Below are 18,077 nucleotides of genomic sequence, written 5' to 3' on the forward strand. Positions count from 1 at the left end.
ACACATTTTATACGTGAAGACTGACACTTAGGACAATTAGCAATAATTCGTTTGGCTTGAGAATAGGGAAGCTTATATTTAATATGTAAATATCCTGTATTGGCATGATTATGACTGCTTTCTTCTGGGTAGCAAATGCCACTAATTGATCTACCATATGATTGCCAAGTGTTCAAGATTCTGGAAATGTTGAATGTGATCTAGTATGTGTAATGAATATTCTAGAGTTTCATAATAACAATAGTCCTTTAATATGTGAGAATAACATTTAATATAGGCTTAGATGTAGAAACAACAGCAGTCTCAATATTCTGTACTACTCCTACAACATAAGCGGACTCAGCTATAATATTTTTACATCATGAGTAAAATCCTGGAATACATTAATTACCGCTAATAATTCATTTTGTTGTACTGACCCAAAAGAAGATTCTTGTCCCCAAAATTCATCTTTGGTCCAATAAGCCATCTTGGTGTTAGAGCCATCTGTAAACACAGTAAAGGCTGATGGTAATGGATCAACATAAATTAGTGTATTTATCAAATTTTTTTTTTGTTTTTTAAAGCAATCCCACAATTTACTATGGGGAGGATGAAATTCAATATTTCCAGTGTAAGAAATCATGGCTAATTGAAAAACCTCAGACATCTGCATTAAATATATCACTTTATCTTTGCTTAATGGGAAAACAATAGCAGCACAATCATATCCCCACAGAGTAACAGGTCTTTGTATGCCTTGCTGAATAATTAAAGAAATTTGTTCCTCATAATTTGTTAATGTTTGGTTAAAGTTTTATTTAATATAAACCCATTCTAAAGGCAACTCATCCTGAGCGAAAGTGCCTGTAGGATATTCAAGAGTATTTAAACATATAATTTAATAACTCTATCTGGATCAATACGTGCCAAATATGCATCTTTCCATTTTCAGAAAAGATACCCTTGCATGCCTTCATATAAGCATTAATATCCCCAGCCTCCTTTATAGGTAATAATGCTCTCCTGTACTCTTCATTAGCATTTTCAAAAGCAAGCATTTGCAGCAGTTGTCCTCCAGCTTCCTCTCCTACCACTGTTCTTTCCAATGTTAATTTTAATATACATAAAAACTTAATATATGGTTCATAGAAAGCTACTACCTTTTTCAACCAACCAGTATCATCCTTTATAATAAGTCGGTTGGGCCACACCTTGAATCGATGCTGGCCTAATTATAGGAAAAGAAAAAGCAGGTGAATTTGTCATCATCATCGTGTGAATCTAATGGTCAAAATGCCATCCTCGGGAAACGACTTAGAAAAACCTGCTTCAGGCAGTGGTGCAGAGCACAAAACTTTTACTTTCGTTTTGTCTTAATGAAGCTCTAGCTTCTTGTTCTGTATTCGTTATTACCCTGTCTGCATTCATGGCCTTGAACACAGTAAAAATTACAGCCCAAAGAGACCAGAAATTGGAATCTTTTTGCCCTGCCTGACAGCCTTTTTCACCTTAACTTTCACTTTGACCCAGATATCAGAATCCCTGGAACCCTCGTCAGGGAACCATGGAGTTTACTCTTGCTGTCTCTAAACACTTTTCTAAACCAGACTGATAGACATGAATTCCCTGCACTCTTAAAGATGCTTAAGCATAGCGAGATGAAGAGAAGATTTATCTTGTCCCATTTCCTTGTAATAAAATGTACTTACCTTATCTGACTGTCCAGACTTACCTTCAGGGACCCTGTTCCAGTGCCATAGGTCGACATCTAGGGTGTTGGGAGCCCTGCGTCCGGTCGCATTCCTTTCTGTGTTTCCCGATGCTCAGTGGCCATGCCACTCCAGCATGCTTTGAAATGAACCAGTCCGCAACCACCACCACCACTACCACCACCACCACCACCACCACCACTACCACCACCACCAGCACCACCACCACCAGCACCACCACCAATTTGGTTTTGTAAATAAATTTATTGACATCGCCATACTCAGCATTTACATCCTGTTCAGTGCTGCTTCTGGCTACAGCTTCAGGGCTTAGGAGCCACAGAGCCCTTTAGGCTCCCAGAGCTGAGAGCATTGACCTTTGCCTTGTTTGTGAAAGAGGTGACTGACCCCTGTGCTCGAGGTGGCCTTTCCGTGCCCCTTAACCCATAGCATAGGTCTCTGTGCCATCCTCTCCCTTTGCTATGGTGTGCACTTCCTGGTACATGTCTGTTAGCTCTTGACATTCCCAGAGCATTGGGTCTTGCAAATTGAATTTGCATGGCACCAGGAATAGACCTGATGGCAGGGTGTGTGACACTCCCTATGGGGACCCTGCCCAGGGGCATAAGCTTACTTTTCCAGTCAACTCCCTGAACAGTGAGCCTTTGTGGGACAAGGTACTTCACGACATGACCTCTCTGCAGTGCACCCAATCCCTGCTTGGCTCAGATGTCCCCCAGAGAGGTTGTGTGAGTGTCCCCAGTAGAGGCAGCACTCTGTGTGGTGGCATTGACATGGCATCCAGGAAAGTCAAAACCAGAGGGATATGTCGGGCAATTGGAAGCAGATGTCTGCTGAGAAGCACTTCCTTGGCTTTTTCACAGCCGTGTAGGCTGCATGCCATGCTGTGTACCCATGCTGTGCTGAAGCCCCAGACTTTGAGTCACCCACAGCTGCTGTGTCCTGGGGCCAGGGTAGGATTAAGCAGACTTCAGCAGGAGAAAGGTGAAAACCCTGGTTGCAGGGTGGGGATGGCACAGTCATAACACTCCTGTACATGAAGCCCCTGACTTAGAGCCGTATAGCAGCTGTGACAAGCCAGCTCTGGTGACACTCATCTGCAATGCCAGGCCATGGGGGGTAGAGGCAGTAGGATCAGTTGTTTAATTATCCTTGGCTACACGGCAAGTTCGAGGCCAGCCTGGGCAACTTTGTCTATGAAAATAAGACAAAACTAGGTCTTGACTCTGAGCATCACTGCCTGTACCTGGCATGGTTGCCCCACCCCAGGGAAGAAACCCCTCTGTCCAGAGGCCATAACTGCAGGAGACCCATGGCCAAGTGTCTATACAGCGCCCTGTTTGACTGGTCTGTGCTGAGGACCAACCACGCTCTCCTCAACAGGAAGGACATGGGAGAGGCTGTTTCTGTGAGGTACAGGGAGAACATTAGCAGGAAGGCAAAGTCTGCTCCCCATGACATCTGCTGTCCCTTCTTGGACATTCTATTGTCTCCTAGAGAGTTCTGGCATCCTCTGTGATGTCACCAGTGTTGTAGTGACAACCAGTGCCCTAGTTTCTCTCAGTCTGAGTCTGGCGGGTACAAGCTAAGACATGTTTTCGCGTCTTCGCAAGCGTTTTGGGAGGGGGAACGTCGATTCTGGAGAGACTAGAGTGAAGGAGTCTAGCCTTTCGTCTCAAAGTAATGATGGACAAAGACAGCACTTCTGGGGAATGTGGAGTAAGTTCTGGGCAGTGTATTTTGAGCTTCCTGCCAGGGTGGCTGCAGGCTTAAGCTGACCTTTCTAGCAATGGGCCACAGCAACTGGAGCATCTGAAAAGGAATTGAATATCCACGAATATCACAATTCCTTAAAGTCAAGGATTTCAGAACTTTAGTTTCCCCATCCCCACTGGGAGGATATGGTAAGGCCAATGCTATTATACTGTGAACTTCTAGTCTTTACTTTTCAGTTCATTTGTTCTGTTACATTGATATAATAACACCATCAGTAGTCATGGAGGGTCCACCTTTTCTGAGTTTAGACAGGGCAGCAATGTATTTCACTATCATTGCTTCTTTAAATACAGTGGGTATCTGAGAGTAGTAACAGGGAGAGATTGTGCTCCAGGCAATAACTTTATGTTCTTAGACCTTCTCTGATTTCTTCTAACTGGCAGGGTCATCGTTTGCTTTATATATTAGAGGTTGTATGTTACAAAAATTTTTCTACAATACCAAAACTATTTGGAACGTGTAGACCAAGATTCATCCTGTAACCTATTCGCACTTCTGGGGCATTTGGTATTTCACATAGGGACACTGATAAGTCTGTTGAACATATCCTCCCTGGAAATACGTTTTAAATCCAAAGTTGTTGGCTTAGAGTATCAGGGTAGGACATCTGAGTGTCTCCAATCACTCAAGTTTTGTGGATGGTGAATTTATCATCTGAGTTCTGAAGCCACAGGGGTGAGGGTCCTGAAACCAAGCTGTACCCTGTTCAGCTGATAATAATCCTGGAGAAGCCATCTCCGTGGTCCATGTAAGCACCTGATGTCTGGCATAGGGAACACCTGGCTGCTTACATCTCTTGGTCTCTATAGAGTAGTGGGAGAACTGAGATCCCCTGAGGAGGCCTCTTAAGCATAGACCAATCGCCTAGCAGTGACACTGGGTTCCTGGCTTGTTCTCCTGTTTAGGCCTCACTGAGGTCTATGAACACTCTATGCATTCTCCCCATGCAGGTTCACTTGTGTTCTTCTACCTACAGACTCTGGGAGAGAAACATCATCCCCTGGCACTGACCTAAGCAAGAATCAGGCCAAGAAGGAAAAGGAGAGGCTGATTAAAGAGCTGCAGCTCATTACCGAGGAGAGAAATGACCTGAGAGATCGCCTGAGGTTTCTGACAGAGAGATCCATGAAGAACAGGTATGAATCGCTCCAAATGATCTTGTTTCATTCCTGGGTCTGCAAGGTCACCTTTTTCTTATCCTATTAAGGTTTTAAGTTCTAGAAAGCTGTGCCTCCCTAACCACCCTGTGCTAAACCTCACCTCCCATATAGTGGAGATTCAGAACCTGACCCTTCCTGAGGAGTGAGATTGAAAATGGACTCATCTGCTTCAATTTATTTAAAAGCAGAACTTGTGGTCTGAATGAAGAATTCAGGGATAAAGTCAGGGAGAGTGAGTTCCCAGTGTGCATTTGCAAAGCCCTTGACAGCTGGTGGCTTTGCAAGATTATAATTGCAGTGAGTTTATGGTGAGTCTCTGTACTTGCTAGGCAGGGGACTGAGTGCTGGAAGATCCAGGCAGCAGCCTGGGGTAATATAGGACCCACCCTGAGTTCATATATTCCTAAATACTGATGTTCATTGTATTCTATCATTTGGGGCCAGGCCACACTTCAGGCCAAATCCATATTATGAAGACCTGGAGAGAATGGAGGAGGCGGTCATGTCAATTCTGCATAACTTAGAGATGGAGAACACTGAGGTCCATGAGAACAACCATAAGCTGAAGAAGGAGATTACCTTCTCTAGGTAAGTCCTGGTCAGAAAGGCTATCACTTGTGGAATGGCCATTTCTGACTTTCTTTGTTCTGGATAGGACGGTCTTCAGCTTTGGTTCTATCTCTTGCGCTATTTACCCATCAGTGTTCCAGGGTCATTAGGACTCAGTTTTCAGTTCCATAAGGACTGTTCCTCATCCCAGGATTGTCTAGGCATCTTCAGAAGGCTCTAGATAGAACAGTACTGATTGAAGTCAGCAGAAGGTTATTAGGCTGACCTGGACCTATTGTGTCACACCAGGTTTTACAAAACTCAGTGCGTGGACCACATGGTTAGCATGACCTTCTCTTGGTTCTACTGACCTCCTTTGAGGGTGTTGGCCCACTGCTAATTGATGTTGGCCCCATGCGTTGGGCTTTCATGGATAGTTGTAGATCCATGTTCTTTCTCAGAGGTGTGGACACTAATTGGTTTCAGGCCAAGCAAACAATTTATTCTTCCCCGAATTAACTCTTTATGGTTTGTGCAGCAGCCTTATATGTATCAAGAGTCATTTTATTAAGTCTTCATGGGTATGTGGGACCTGGTAGAGTTAGTGGGACTTGGGAGTAGGAATGGGAGAAAGGGCCAGCATGATCTTACTATGCAGACTGTATTTCCAGAAACCTGCTCAGCCAGCTCTTGATGGAGAACACATGTAGGAAGAAGTTGGTCCCACTGAAGCAGGAGAGCAAGGAGGTACATCTTGATTGTGCACTGAACCAGAAATATTTGGTTGACTTCAACAAGAAAGATAAAGACCAGCAACGGCCAGAACCAGCATTATCAGGTAGGGACGAGCAGATGTGTTAGCTTAACAATATCTGATAAAATTTGCCAGTTTGATACATCTTTGCTTCCTCCTACCTCCTTTCTAATTTACACTCACAACCAGCCAACCACCTCATGTAATGGAATTGTTCATTGCTCTGCCTATGCACAAGTATTCTGGGAAGTTAACCACTTTTCAGAAACTGAATTATATTGCAAGTATATTTTGCTGCTCTTTTTGAAGCTGCAGTCTAGAAATGGTGACAGATGAATAACATACCTCATTATTGCATATCCATGTAATAGATTGGATCCTATGTAGAGTTTTGAACAATTTCTTGGTTCTTTGACAAATGACACTCTGTGGTCATGTGACCTCTTGTGTAGTAAACACCTTTGGGATAAGAACCAAGTGCAAATGTCAAATTAGTACTTGTCATTGGCTTTAACCTTGGTGACATATGGACATCTCCTTTCTTCCTGCAACCCAATGAGGTCTCTTCCCATTGCCCTGTTCTTGGTTTGTACTGGTATAAGTCTGGATCCCATATTGGCAGCCCACATTACTGTGAGGGTTGCTGGAGATTTTGCCCTGCCCACAGAGTTAGCAACAATGATATCACTTAAAATGTCCATGTCGACTGTCCAATAGAACTGAGGTGGTAGAAGGCAGCCTTCCGACAGCTGCCTTGCATTTCCCCACCAAATCAGTGTCTGAAAAACTGCCTTCCTCTCCCAGGTCTCAGAAAGTGCAAGAGAGCTGGAATTGGACACACACCAGTAAGAGAGCTTCCTGAAGAATAAGTTGCTTTCTCAGGAGTCCCTGATGACCAACATCCTGAATGGTAACAACATTTTTTCGATGAGTATTCGTCCTCTGAGTTAATTTGTCATTTCTTAGAGACCCTAAATTTATATACCACTAAGCCAGCCTGACTGATTGAAGTCTTACTTTCTTCTCAGAAAACAGCACTTGAGAGACAACTCGGGGGACCGCCTTTCATTATGTGTGCTAGAGGAGAAACAGCAATACGTCTGTGCTTCTAAATGTTCGTTAAGAATATGCTTTTAGAAATATTTTTGTTATGATTTTAATTGAAGTTTTCTTTTTGTTGTTTCATATTTATATGTTCTTGTTACTATTTTTACTTTCAAATATTTTTAAATATTTTTATTCATTTTAATCCTGTTTTGTTGTAAAAATGTATTAGTTATGAATAAAAATTGAATTCTATCTCTTGACTCTTAAGACCATCATTCTTACTTAAGGGTTCTGTCCCTTCCTGTGGACCTAGAACTGACAGCTACAGATGGATCTCTGCATGTTCCATGGAGCCTGGGCTAATAAGTGAATTCAAAGTCACCAAGGGGTACCCAGTGTGATAGTGTCTTTTGTGTGCAGAATGTGGCTGTGTCTCAGACACACACTTTGTGATGTAATCACTGACACACTTTACCCAATTGTTAGGGTCCATGTGGTTCTTCTGAGAGAGCAGCAGATGCTCTACCCTGTGAGTCATCACCACAGCTCCTGCAGGTGGCTTTTGTTATTCCACATGAGGTGCTGTATTAGGTGGATAGGATCACCTCCAATTAAATAGAGAGATCTCAGGAGATGTGTGTTCACAGGGAACTTACTGAGCCGTGCGTGCTCAACGTGTTAGGTTGTCAGGCATCCCTACAGGGCTCTGGTGTCCCCACTGCTCATTGTGGGTCAGGATCATCCTCCAGCATCACTTAGTTTCCATATTAGAGCAGATCTTTCAGCTGTTATCAATGATGACCATATGAATTATGCACATCTGACAAAATACAGAATAGAAACTAGCTTCCTGTAGGCCAGATTGGCATAATCAGTTTTTTGATTGTTAGCAAGAAAATTATTTTAATCTAAGCAGTTTAGGAAAGAACCTCAAGAGCATCCATAGTGAATGTAGCCTGCAGCTGCTAACAGAGGTTTCTTTTGGAGAGCAGGCCTGTGCAAGCCCAACCTAGGTGGGACAGTTCAAGCTACCCTATTTCCATGTCCAATCTGGGATCGGATTGAGAATGTATTTTTTCCAGGTGACTGATTTCCAATTTGTGGAATTGAACTAACTTGCTGAGAGTGGAGGTGACTCAGAGAGTTAAAGTACAGAAGAACCAATCCAGTATGTCCACAAAAGCTTGCTGTCACCCCAGGGCTTTTAAAAGCTCAGCAGCTAGAGAAGCAATGTAGTATTTGGTTACTCTCATGCTTAGGTCTAGTCATTCATTATAAGCTGACCATGACACAAGAAGAGTCATCTGTGTCACAATAGAAGCTAGTTGTAACTAGATTCACCCCACACTATCACATCACCACCGTATTTGAGGTTCTCAGTTACTATCTAAGACCCTGGAAGAGGCCTGGGTCTTGCTACACATACTCATAATTTATGTCTTCATGACACTGTGTGCTTTGTTCTGTTAATGCTACCATTGGCATACAATACCTTGGATACTTTGTGCTGACATCTGTGACATGAGACAATAGTTCATGTCATCCTAACCTGAATAAACTGTCCTTAGAGTACAGTGTGGTTTGAGGGGCCTTCTTTTCCTATGAGATAGCAAAACATTTCCAGTCTTCAGTCAAGTCTGACAGCCATTGTCCAGTGTCTTTCTTGAGATGTCCACCTTTTCAGCTGAGAGTCTTCATCCAGGCTGCTCTATAATTCTGTAGAAGATTAATAGGGTTCCTGTCCTAGGATTTAATTCTGCATGACTGTACTTGCCGAACATGCTCAAAGCCCTGTGATCCACCCTAGCCCTCTGTGCTTTAGAGAAAGAAAATAAAGAACCACATTGCACTTGAACTTTCTCCTCCAACAAAAGGAGAGCCTGCATAGGGCCTTTAAGTAACTCTAAGCCCCAGCTTCCCCACAACTCCCTCCATCAATTCCATGATTGGTGTGTTTTCAGTACTACTCACTTTCTTCTGTGTGCAAAGAATGTGCACCATGTCAGTAAAGGGTGTGTGTGTGTGTGTGTGTGTGTGTGTGTGTGTGTGTGTGTGTGTGTGTGTTTGGTCCCTAGTGAAAACTGTCGAGATACATGCAGACTCATGCTACTACTGTCCCATGGCACCTTGCAGGGAACCCTGAAATGGTGGCTACTTTAATACAGTCTAAACTGGGTGTGCATGGTTTCTGTAAGGTCACCACTACAGAGAGCAGGAAAAGCTTCAGTAGTCACATGGATGTGATCAATCAGTGTTAGTCATGCCCTTCCAGCATGGTAGACTGCAGGTTGTCTGTCCCCATCACTTTGCTCTCTTGTGCCCAAACAATGCTAAGGACAGGGCCATTGAGTCGTGAGGCAGAGGCTCACCACCCTCAGTGCTGCCTACGACCCCTAAGACTGTCTCTTTCGGGTGTGTGCGTGCTGGACACTCATGGTTCCTGAGATCTCCGCAGCTGAGGTGAAACAGTACCGGAGCCATTGCAATGTGGGCACACATTTGGTTGTGGAGCTGCGCCACTCTTTGACTTTTGGTGAGTGGAGAGACAACTGTTGGCTGAGCCTTTGGTGCACCAGATGGCCCCTGGCCACGTCAGCAGTCAGCAGTATCAAAGCTGAGCAACCAGTGTTTTATGTTCCATTTTGTCATCGCTGGTCAGTGTTCTGATGCCACAGCACATGGCTGGTCTCAGTCTCCCCATGTGGCCACAATCCCTAATTGATATTGCCTCCACTTCCCAAGTGCCACTGGGATTTCTGTAGAACCCCTAAGGCAGCAGCAAGCAGGAGCTCCTGGCTATTCCCTCCCTGCTCTCTGGATCTGCAAGTCGTTCTGTGTACATATGGCTATGTCCTCATATACTCTTGATGCCATGATACCTTAATAAACACTTGAATCATGCCCTGATGGCCAGTTTTCAACTGCTACCTGACACCATCTATAATCGCCTGGGAAATGAGGGACAGTCTGGATCAGACTGGCCTTTGAGCATGACTATGCGTGACTGTCTTCGTTGCTGTGGGAGATGCCAGACAGCCTCTTTTCTGATCCTAGAGTCCCTATACCCAGCCACTTGTCCCCTCTACAGCCAGACCCTACTTCTGCTCCTAGGCACTGTCTTGGACTTCCTTCCCTCAGGTGGCTTCTCTCCTTTGGCTGCTACAGAAACCTGTTATGAGGACAGGAACAGGGAGTTAAGAGGTCAAAGCCATCTTCCCATTGATGTTCTTTCTCAGAGGTCAGTGGGACACTTAAAGAGTTTTGTGTATACATTTTAATAAGCAAGGGACAATCATGCATCAGACACAGGAGACTAACAGCACATCTACCGGACCTCCTTCAACACCTGGGCATCTCTTCTGGCCTGTGCTTCTGTGTGCTGAAACCTGGGGACCAACTTCCTGTGGTGTTTCCCAGGATGACTATGCACATTACTACACTGGCATAAATCCTCAAAACTCACAAACAGCAACTGGACCGCCCGCCACAGGAACGGTTCTCCATCAACAGATACCACAGACCAGCAAGCAGAAGCATGGGAGGGTGGTGCTGTGGTTCACACACTTCTCTTTCCTCACTAGGGCAGGTGACCCGCTGAAGAACACAAGGAGGCAGCAGGATGGAAGAGGAAAACTAAAACCCAGTCCTTGCATTAAACACCCAAGCACATTTAGACTAGAAGAGAGAAGTTTGCCAAGAATGAGGGCCACTTTGGGCATCCATCATCAATAGCCCTGGCTGTCTAGGCCAGCATCAGATCCAGCAGTCTCCAGGCAGGTGTCAGCCAGGCCCTCAAGGGCACTAAGAGCATTAACCATGAAAAATAGAAAAAGATCTCTGCCTCTTGCCTGCCTGACAGCCAAGCATGTGTATGCCCTGGCTATGCTCACGCTGGACCCCTGCTAGATATTAAGATATAGAGACCTGATAGTTGATTAGGACCCTGTTCGAAAAGGAAGACACCGGATATTTCCCTCTGGCATCCATATGTGCATGCATGGTTGTACAAGCTGGTAGAATCTCTCTCTCTCTCTCTCTCTCTCTCTCTCTCTCTCTCTCTCTCTCACACACACACACACACACACAAACACACACACACACACACACACACACACACACACGCACATATTCAAAGTTTTGAAGCACAGCAGAAGAATCTCTGGGACTCTAAGCCTGACCAGCCTCATCTGTGAGCCACAGCTTCTGTGTGAGAGCTCCTTTGTGTGAGAGGGGTAGGGTGACTGACGAAGATTGCTGGTGTCCATCCCTGGCCTGCATGTGCATGCATACAGAGACATGGACACATGCACATGCTGAGTACCCCTCATCCAATCCTGAAATCTGAAAACACTGAATTTCAAATCCAGGCATTCTCCTAACCTACACCTTCCCTCAGGAATTGGAGATGAGGCCTTGCAAGAATCCTCAACCAGTGAGACTGGCCCAGACCTTCTGAGATCCATTCTGCCCCAGGAGAACACAGCAGGTGGTATCAGGACAACACAGAAACTCAAGACTCCAGCCTGATGCAGGGACCTCCTGCTGGGTTAGGAGAAGACTCAGCATCAGGTTCCTGAACAAAAACATCACCTCTGAACACACGGGGTCACTGTGGCTATGCCTTCAAGGCATCTTCAGCAGCAGCTTAAATGGACTAGGGATAACAATGGGAATCTGCCTGCAGGGTGATGTGAGAATCCTTTTGCTAAGGCTTGGTCGCTAGATGTTGCCACAGAAACCCTTGAACTCTTCTTGGAGTACAGTCCAGGCAGAGGCTGAACACAAAACATTCTGATTATGAACTGAGTTTAACAGATAATCTGGAACCTGAAGGCCACAGGCCCAAAGGTCTGCACTGCAGGGGTGAGGCATCACTGCAGGGATGACCACACAGTGCAGGGGTGAGGTGTCACTGCAGGAATGACCACACAGTGCAGGGGTGAGGAGTCACTGCGGGGATGACCACACATTTCAGGGGTGAGGCATCATTGCAGGGATGACCACACAGTGCAGGGGTGAGGAGTCACTGCAGGGATGACCACACACTGCAGGGGTGAGGTGTCACTGCAGGGATGACCACACACTGCAGGGGTGAGGAGTCACTGCAGGGATGACCACACAGTGCAGGGGTGAGGTGTCACTGCAGGGATGACCACACACTGCAGGGGTGAGGAGTCACTGCGGGGATGACCACACACTGCAGGGGTGAGGAGTCACTTCGGGGAGGACCACACACTGCAGGGGTGAGGAGTCACTTCGGGGAGGACCACACACTGCAGGGGTGAGGTGTCACTGCAGGGATGACCACACACTGCAGGGGTGAGGTGTCACTGCGGGGATGACCAGCAGTATCCCACCCTTGGCCTGGGAAGAGCCATTGACACCCACACTTTCTGGGGCGACATTGTCTCCTGAGGATAGAGTCAGGCCAGGAGCAGCAACTGATGTTCACGAGGGACAAACTTTCTTCAACTCCTGCCCATGCTGGCCCTAGGATCTGGGCTTTTTTGGTGACATAAGTGCTGAGCCTCCCAGGTAGATTGGTTTTCAGGGGTCAGGTGGTGATTGTCACCAAAGATATCCATAAGGATAAGTCATACTGTACTAATTCCCATATTAGATCCCTTCTCACAGGTCACAGAGTCCATAGTGGGTCATAAATGTGGAGTCAGGTTCCTGGCACTTTTGAAGAGACTGGTCAGGGCGCAGGCTTCAGGACATTTTGTTTGAATTATTTTGGGGGATTTTATTTTTACTGTTGGGGTCAAACCTGGGGCTGCCATGTGGAGGGAAAAGCTTTGCCATAGCTGTAGATCATCCCTAATTATAAACTCCTGAATTCTCCCAATCCTGGAACTATCTAGGTCCCTCACATGATGCAACCTTTGGGGCATTCCTCACATAGAATCATGGGGTGGACTGCATCCCAAAGAGAGACAGTGGGAAATGTTCCCCAGTGTCTCCCTGTGGCTGTGACGATGGGAGTGCTGACCAGTGGAATGCAGGCCCCATGTGAAAGCCTTTTGGTTTCTACTTGAGTGGAATCTTCACCATGCCTTTTTTTTTTTTTTCTTGAAACACAGGTTGCCCTGGAACTTACAGTCTTCCATCACCCTGACTCAGTTTCCCATGACTGGGATCATAGGCTTAAATTACTATGCCTATTTTTCTTTTTTGTATTTATAAATCTGCTAAAAAGCCAGAAGGATCCAGAATGTAAAATGGTGCGGTCCAAGGCATTTCCAACAGGGGATTCTTGACCTAGGAGTATCCAGACCAGTGTTTATTGTGTGGCTACTTCATTCCCATAACAGCTTATATTTGACAAAGAATTCCAAGTTGTGATATCACTGGGCAGCAGGCGATATCCCACACAGCAGGACTGACTCAGGTTGTAATTAAGGCTGGAGAAACTTACTAGGACCCTGGTAATCCTACCACCCTGGGGCCTTTAGATAGCCTTAATCTGATCTTCCCCCCTGTGCTATGAATCAATTGCTTTTGAAGGTACATTTGAATTTACAGTCACTGTGAGGCAGGAGAATTAGGACCCTACAGTCACTCTGGGCTCCATAGGAAGAGCCTTTTTCAATAGTAAAAGAGGTCACCTGTGAGTTCTTACTGTCTTCCCTGAGTCCTTACTGCTGGAGTTAGACTAGCTGTCTCACCAATTGAAGTAGAGGGCAGAATACTGGTGCCTTCTATAGTGAGGACTAGTGACAGATGGTCTATGGAAATTCTAGAAAGGTCTACAAGTATTTATGTCCTGTGCATGGGAACTGCTGGCTTCCCTGTGTCCTTCGCCTTTATTTTGCAGTCCATGGGGAACCTGGAAATGTCCCCAAACCAGGCTGTACACAGGGCCTGTCCCGTGACTCTCACTTGCACTCAGAGCCTGCCTGATAGTCATAGGTCTGACAGAGCCCTGACACCTGCAGAGACCACTATAAGGGACCCTGCAATCCCCATACTGCCCATCAGTGTCTATAAAGTCCCTATACGACACTGAGACGATCTAAGCTCCTTCCAATCTTTATGCTGCATCAGAATCTGACCATTGCTACTTTTGCTCCTCTCATACCCACACTAGAAGCCCTGTACCCACACTAGTCCCAGCTTGCCTGTTGCCTACTGACATCTCATGGACTCTGCCCCAATATTCCCTCTTTGCCTGGGTCCCTGCAACTGTGTCCAGTTCTGCCTGCTTCCCTGCCTCCCCTCTTCCATTTTCCAAATGGCCACATTGACACATGGGTTTCTGGGTCTCCCACTCCTCGGATGCTGGGAACAGGTTCATTCTTTGCTGTTTGAATGGTTGTCCTAACACTGGAGGACCTTGCTTCAAGTAGTGGCAGTCAAACCTGGTGCTGATCGTGTCAGATCTGTCCAGGCTGTCTGTGTGACTGTGGCAATGCGCCTCTGTTTTGGCTGAGTGTTATTTACCTCCCTCATGGCCATGTGATAACCAGACCATGAGCATGTTCATTGTTTGGAAAGAAGGGTGTGGAGGACATATGCTCCTCATCCTAGCATTAGTGGAAAAAAGACATAGGTAGATGATGCATTCTAGACCATCCTGGGCTATAGAAACTCTGCCTTGAAGAATGCAGGTGGAGCAGGGCTGGGGTTCAGTTGGTTGCCTAGCAGCCTACCACATTGAGCAGGCACTGCTCAACCACCTGTACATACACATATCCTGAGATCTCTCTCCTAAATGGGAGGTGATCGTGTCCACCTAGTACAGCACATGCCCTGGAAGGACAAAAGCTACCTACAGGAGCTGTGGTGATGACTCCCAGGTTAGAGCATCTGCTGCTCTCTCAGAAGAACCACATGGTCCCTAACAATCATCTACAATGGGGAATGCTATTCCCTCTTTTGGATCATGAGGGAAATGCACTCAGGAGTGGACCAGACATACATTTGAAAAAAAAAGATCCATTGAGTTACATGATAAAAATAAATATAATCAGCAACAATAAAAAACACAGCATATGAATGATCAAGTGAAACAGCACCTATAAAAACCTATTTCCCAAAATGACGTTGATGATCATTATCTTTGTGGTTTAATACTAATGCTGTATTGTAAGAAAAACTGAGGCACATGGTTCTCGATTAGGATTATTCTATATACCTTTGTGAAAGTTGTCATTTTTTCTGCAGCTCTACAGGCATGAGTGTGTGTTACTCAATATCTGGTGCACACAGTCAATAAGGAATGTGTGTTGTAGACTGATATAGACTAGGATGAGCAGAAGACATTACAGCATGGATACAGTATGTCAGTGATTACATCATAAAGTGTGTGTCCATAAAAAAAGTCACATTATCCACACAAAAGACACTATCACCCTGTGTACCCCTTGGTGGCTTTGAATTCACTGGACCATGCAAAGATCCATATCTAGCTGTCAGTTCTAAGTCTACAGGAGGGGAAAGAACCCTTGAATAAGATGGTCTTAAGAGTCAAGATTTACAAATCAATTTTTATTCATAAGGAATAAAATTTGCAAAAAACAGGCATAAAATGAACAACTAAAATGGTATAAAAAATGAAAAACAGTAACAAGAATATATAACTATGAAATAACAAAAAGAAAACTTCAATGAAAATCATAACCAAAAACATTTCTTAACAGCATTTTTTTAATGAACATTTAGAAACACAGTTGTAGTGCTGTTTCTCCTCTAGCACACGAGATGTTAAAGCAGTCCCCTCAGATGTCTCTCAAATGGTATTGTCGGTATGAGAAAGGAGAAAGACCTCAGTGAGATAGGCTGGCATACGGATACATAAATTTAGGGTCTCTATACATTGAGGAAATTATCTGAGAAGAAGAATATTCCTCCAAAAAGTCTTTGACTGTGAGGATTGTCATCACAGGGAACTCCTGAGAGAGAAACTCATTCCTCAGGGGGCTGTCTTCCTGGGATCTGTCCTATGCCATGTCTCCTGCAGTTCCTGAGACCTGGAAGGAGAAGGCAGCTATTAAGACACTGATTTGATGGGGACATGCATACCAGCTGTCAAGTTGCTGCCTTCTGTCCCTTCAGCTGCATTGGACAGACAGCACTGATCTTTTCACTGAAATCATTGCTGATATCTCTGCAGGCTGGGGAACATCACCAGCAACCCTCACAGTACTGTGGGAGAACAAGCTGCTCCTCAGACTCTACCAGTGCAAACCAAGAATGGGGAAATGGGGAGAGACCTAAAGGGGTGCAGGAAGAAAGGAGAAGGCCACATGATACCAAGATCAAAGCCAATGACCAGGACTCATTTGCCATTTGCACTTGGTTCTTATCCCTACAAGGTGCTTCCAATCATCACATGACCCCTGTATGACCTTTGTCACACGACCAAGAACTCGTTCAAAACTCTTCATAGCATCCAATCTGTGATAGGGAGATGCAGTCATGTGATATGTTATTCCTCTGTCACCATTTCTGGACTGCAGTTTCAAAAAGGGCAGAGAAGTATAATTGCCAACAATTCAGTTTCTGAAGAGTGGTTAACATCCCAGAATACTTGTGCATAGACAGAGCAATGAATAACTCTATCACATGAGGTGGGTGACTGACTGGGTGTGGGGAGATTAGAAAGCTGATAGGGGAAGCAAAGATGTATCCAATAGGCAAATGGTATCAGACATTGTTAATCTGACTCAGCTGCTTGTTCCTACCACATTTTGCTGGGTCTGGAGGTTGCTGGTTTTCTCCGGTTGGTCTTCATCCTTCGGGTTCAACTCAAACAAATATCGCTGTACCTCCTTGCTCTCCTGCTTCAATGTGACCAACTTCTTCTTCATACATGCCTGGTCCATCAGGAGCCGGCTGTGCAGGTTGCTGGAAACACAATCTGCATAGTAAGATCCTGAAGCCTCTTCCTCCCATTCCAACTGCCATATCCCACAAACTCCACCAGGACCCAGATTCCCATAAAGACTTCATAGAATACATCTCCATACATGTAAGGCTGCTGCACAAACAGCAAACGGCCAATCCAGGGAAGAATAAATTGTTTCTGTGACCAAAGCACCAATAAGAGTCCATGTCTCTCCAAAAGAACAAGGGATCTACAACTACCCATGAGAGCCCAATGCATCGGGGCAACATCAATTAGTAGGCAGTAAACAACCACAAGAGGACAGTAGAACCAAGGGAGGTCATGCTAACCATGTGGTCCACACATTGAGCTTTGTTAAACCTGGTATGACCCCAGAGGCCCAGGTCGGTCTAATAACACTCTGATGCCTGAATCAGTATAGTTCTATCCAGAGCCTTCTAAAGATGCATAGACACTGTGGTGATGAATCACAGTCTCTTATGGAACTGAAACTGAGTCCAAAAGACCCACGACACAGTGATATTTAAACAGCAGAAGACATGGAACCAGAGCTGCAGGCTCTCCAGTCCGGAACAAAGAGAGGCAGCAATGGATATTCCACAAGTGATGGGCCCTTCTGACCAGTACTTACCAATAGAAGTTAATCTCCTTCTTGAGCTCCTGAAATTTCTCACGATGTTCAATGTTCTTTGTGTCTAAGTTGTGCAGTAATGACATGACCTCTTTCTCCTTTATCTTCAAGTTTTCATAAAATGGATTTGGCCTGAAGTAGGGGCTGGACCCAGGAAGATAGAACCCAATGAACATCGAGGTTTAGGATTATATGAACTCAGGCTGTGTCCTGTACTACCCCAGCCCTGGAAGGACACTTTCTGAATTCTACATATTTGGATCTTCTTCAGCTTCAGAAACTTGGAATTGTGTGCCCAGGACAACAGAAGCTAAGCACCCAGATAAAGGGTTCCCTGGCTCACTTTTTTCAATCAGGAGGGCTGGATCTGCATTCAAACCTGTTATGCTGTCAAGAGTCTAGGCCAAAGAGCTTACCCAACCACACACACACACACACAGACACACACACACACACACACACACACACACACACACACACACACACATACATCCAGAAACCTCTGATTTCATTTTTCCTATTTTGACAAGTGGAATGCTACAAGCCGAATAACTAATATTCTAGAGGCAGACAGTACACATAATTCTGGAGATGAGAC

General features: G+C 45.2%; 1 protein-coding gene and 1 long non-coding RNA gene across 2 annotated transcripts; one reads left to right on the forward strand and one right to left on the reverse strand.

The window, feature by feature from the left end:
* Positions 1-6,747: 6,747 nt before the first annotated feature.
* Positions 6,748-7,250, forward strand: LOC134483198 (uncharacterized). Its single transcript, XR_010060073.1, has 2 exons — positions 6,748-6,861; positions 6,980-7,250. It is a non-coding gene; the product is annotated as an uncharacterized LOC134483198 (long non-coding RNA).
* Positions 7,251-16,475: 9,225 nt separating this feature from the next.
* Positions 16,476-17,834, reverse strand: LOC134483195 (disks large homolog 5-like). Its single transcript, XM_063278466.1, has 2 exons — positions 17,480-17,834; positions 16,476-16,847 (listed from the first exon to the last, which is right to left on the reverse strand). Exons 1-2 carry the CDS (start codon positions 17,653-17,655, stop codon positions 16,667-16,669), a joined length of 357 nt encoding a protein of 118 aa, XP_063134536.1. The 5' UTR covers positions 17,656-17,834; the 3' UTR covers positions 16,476-16,666.
* Positions 17,835-18,077: the final 243 nt, after the last annotated feature.

This window comes from Rattus norvegicus, chromosome 19 (genome assembly GCF_036323735.1).
Source record: "Rattus norvegicus strain BN/NHsdMcwi chromosome 19, GRCr8, whole genome shotgun sequence".
NCBI classification, from domain to species: Eukaryota; Metazoa; Chordata; class Mammalia; order Rodentia; family Muridae; genus Rattus; species Rattus norvegicus.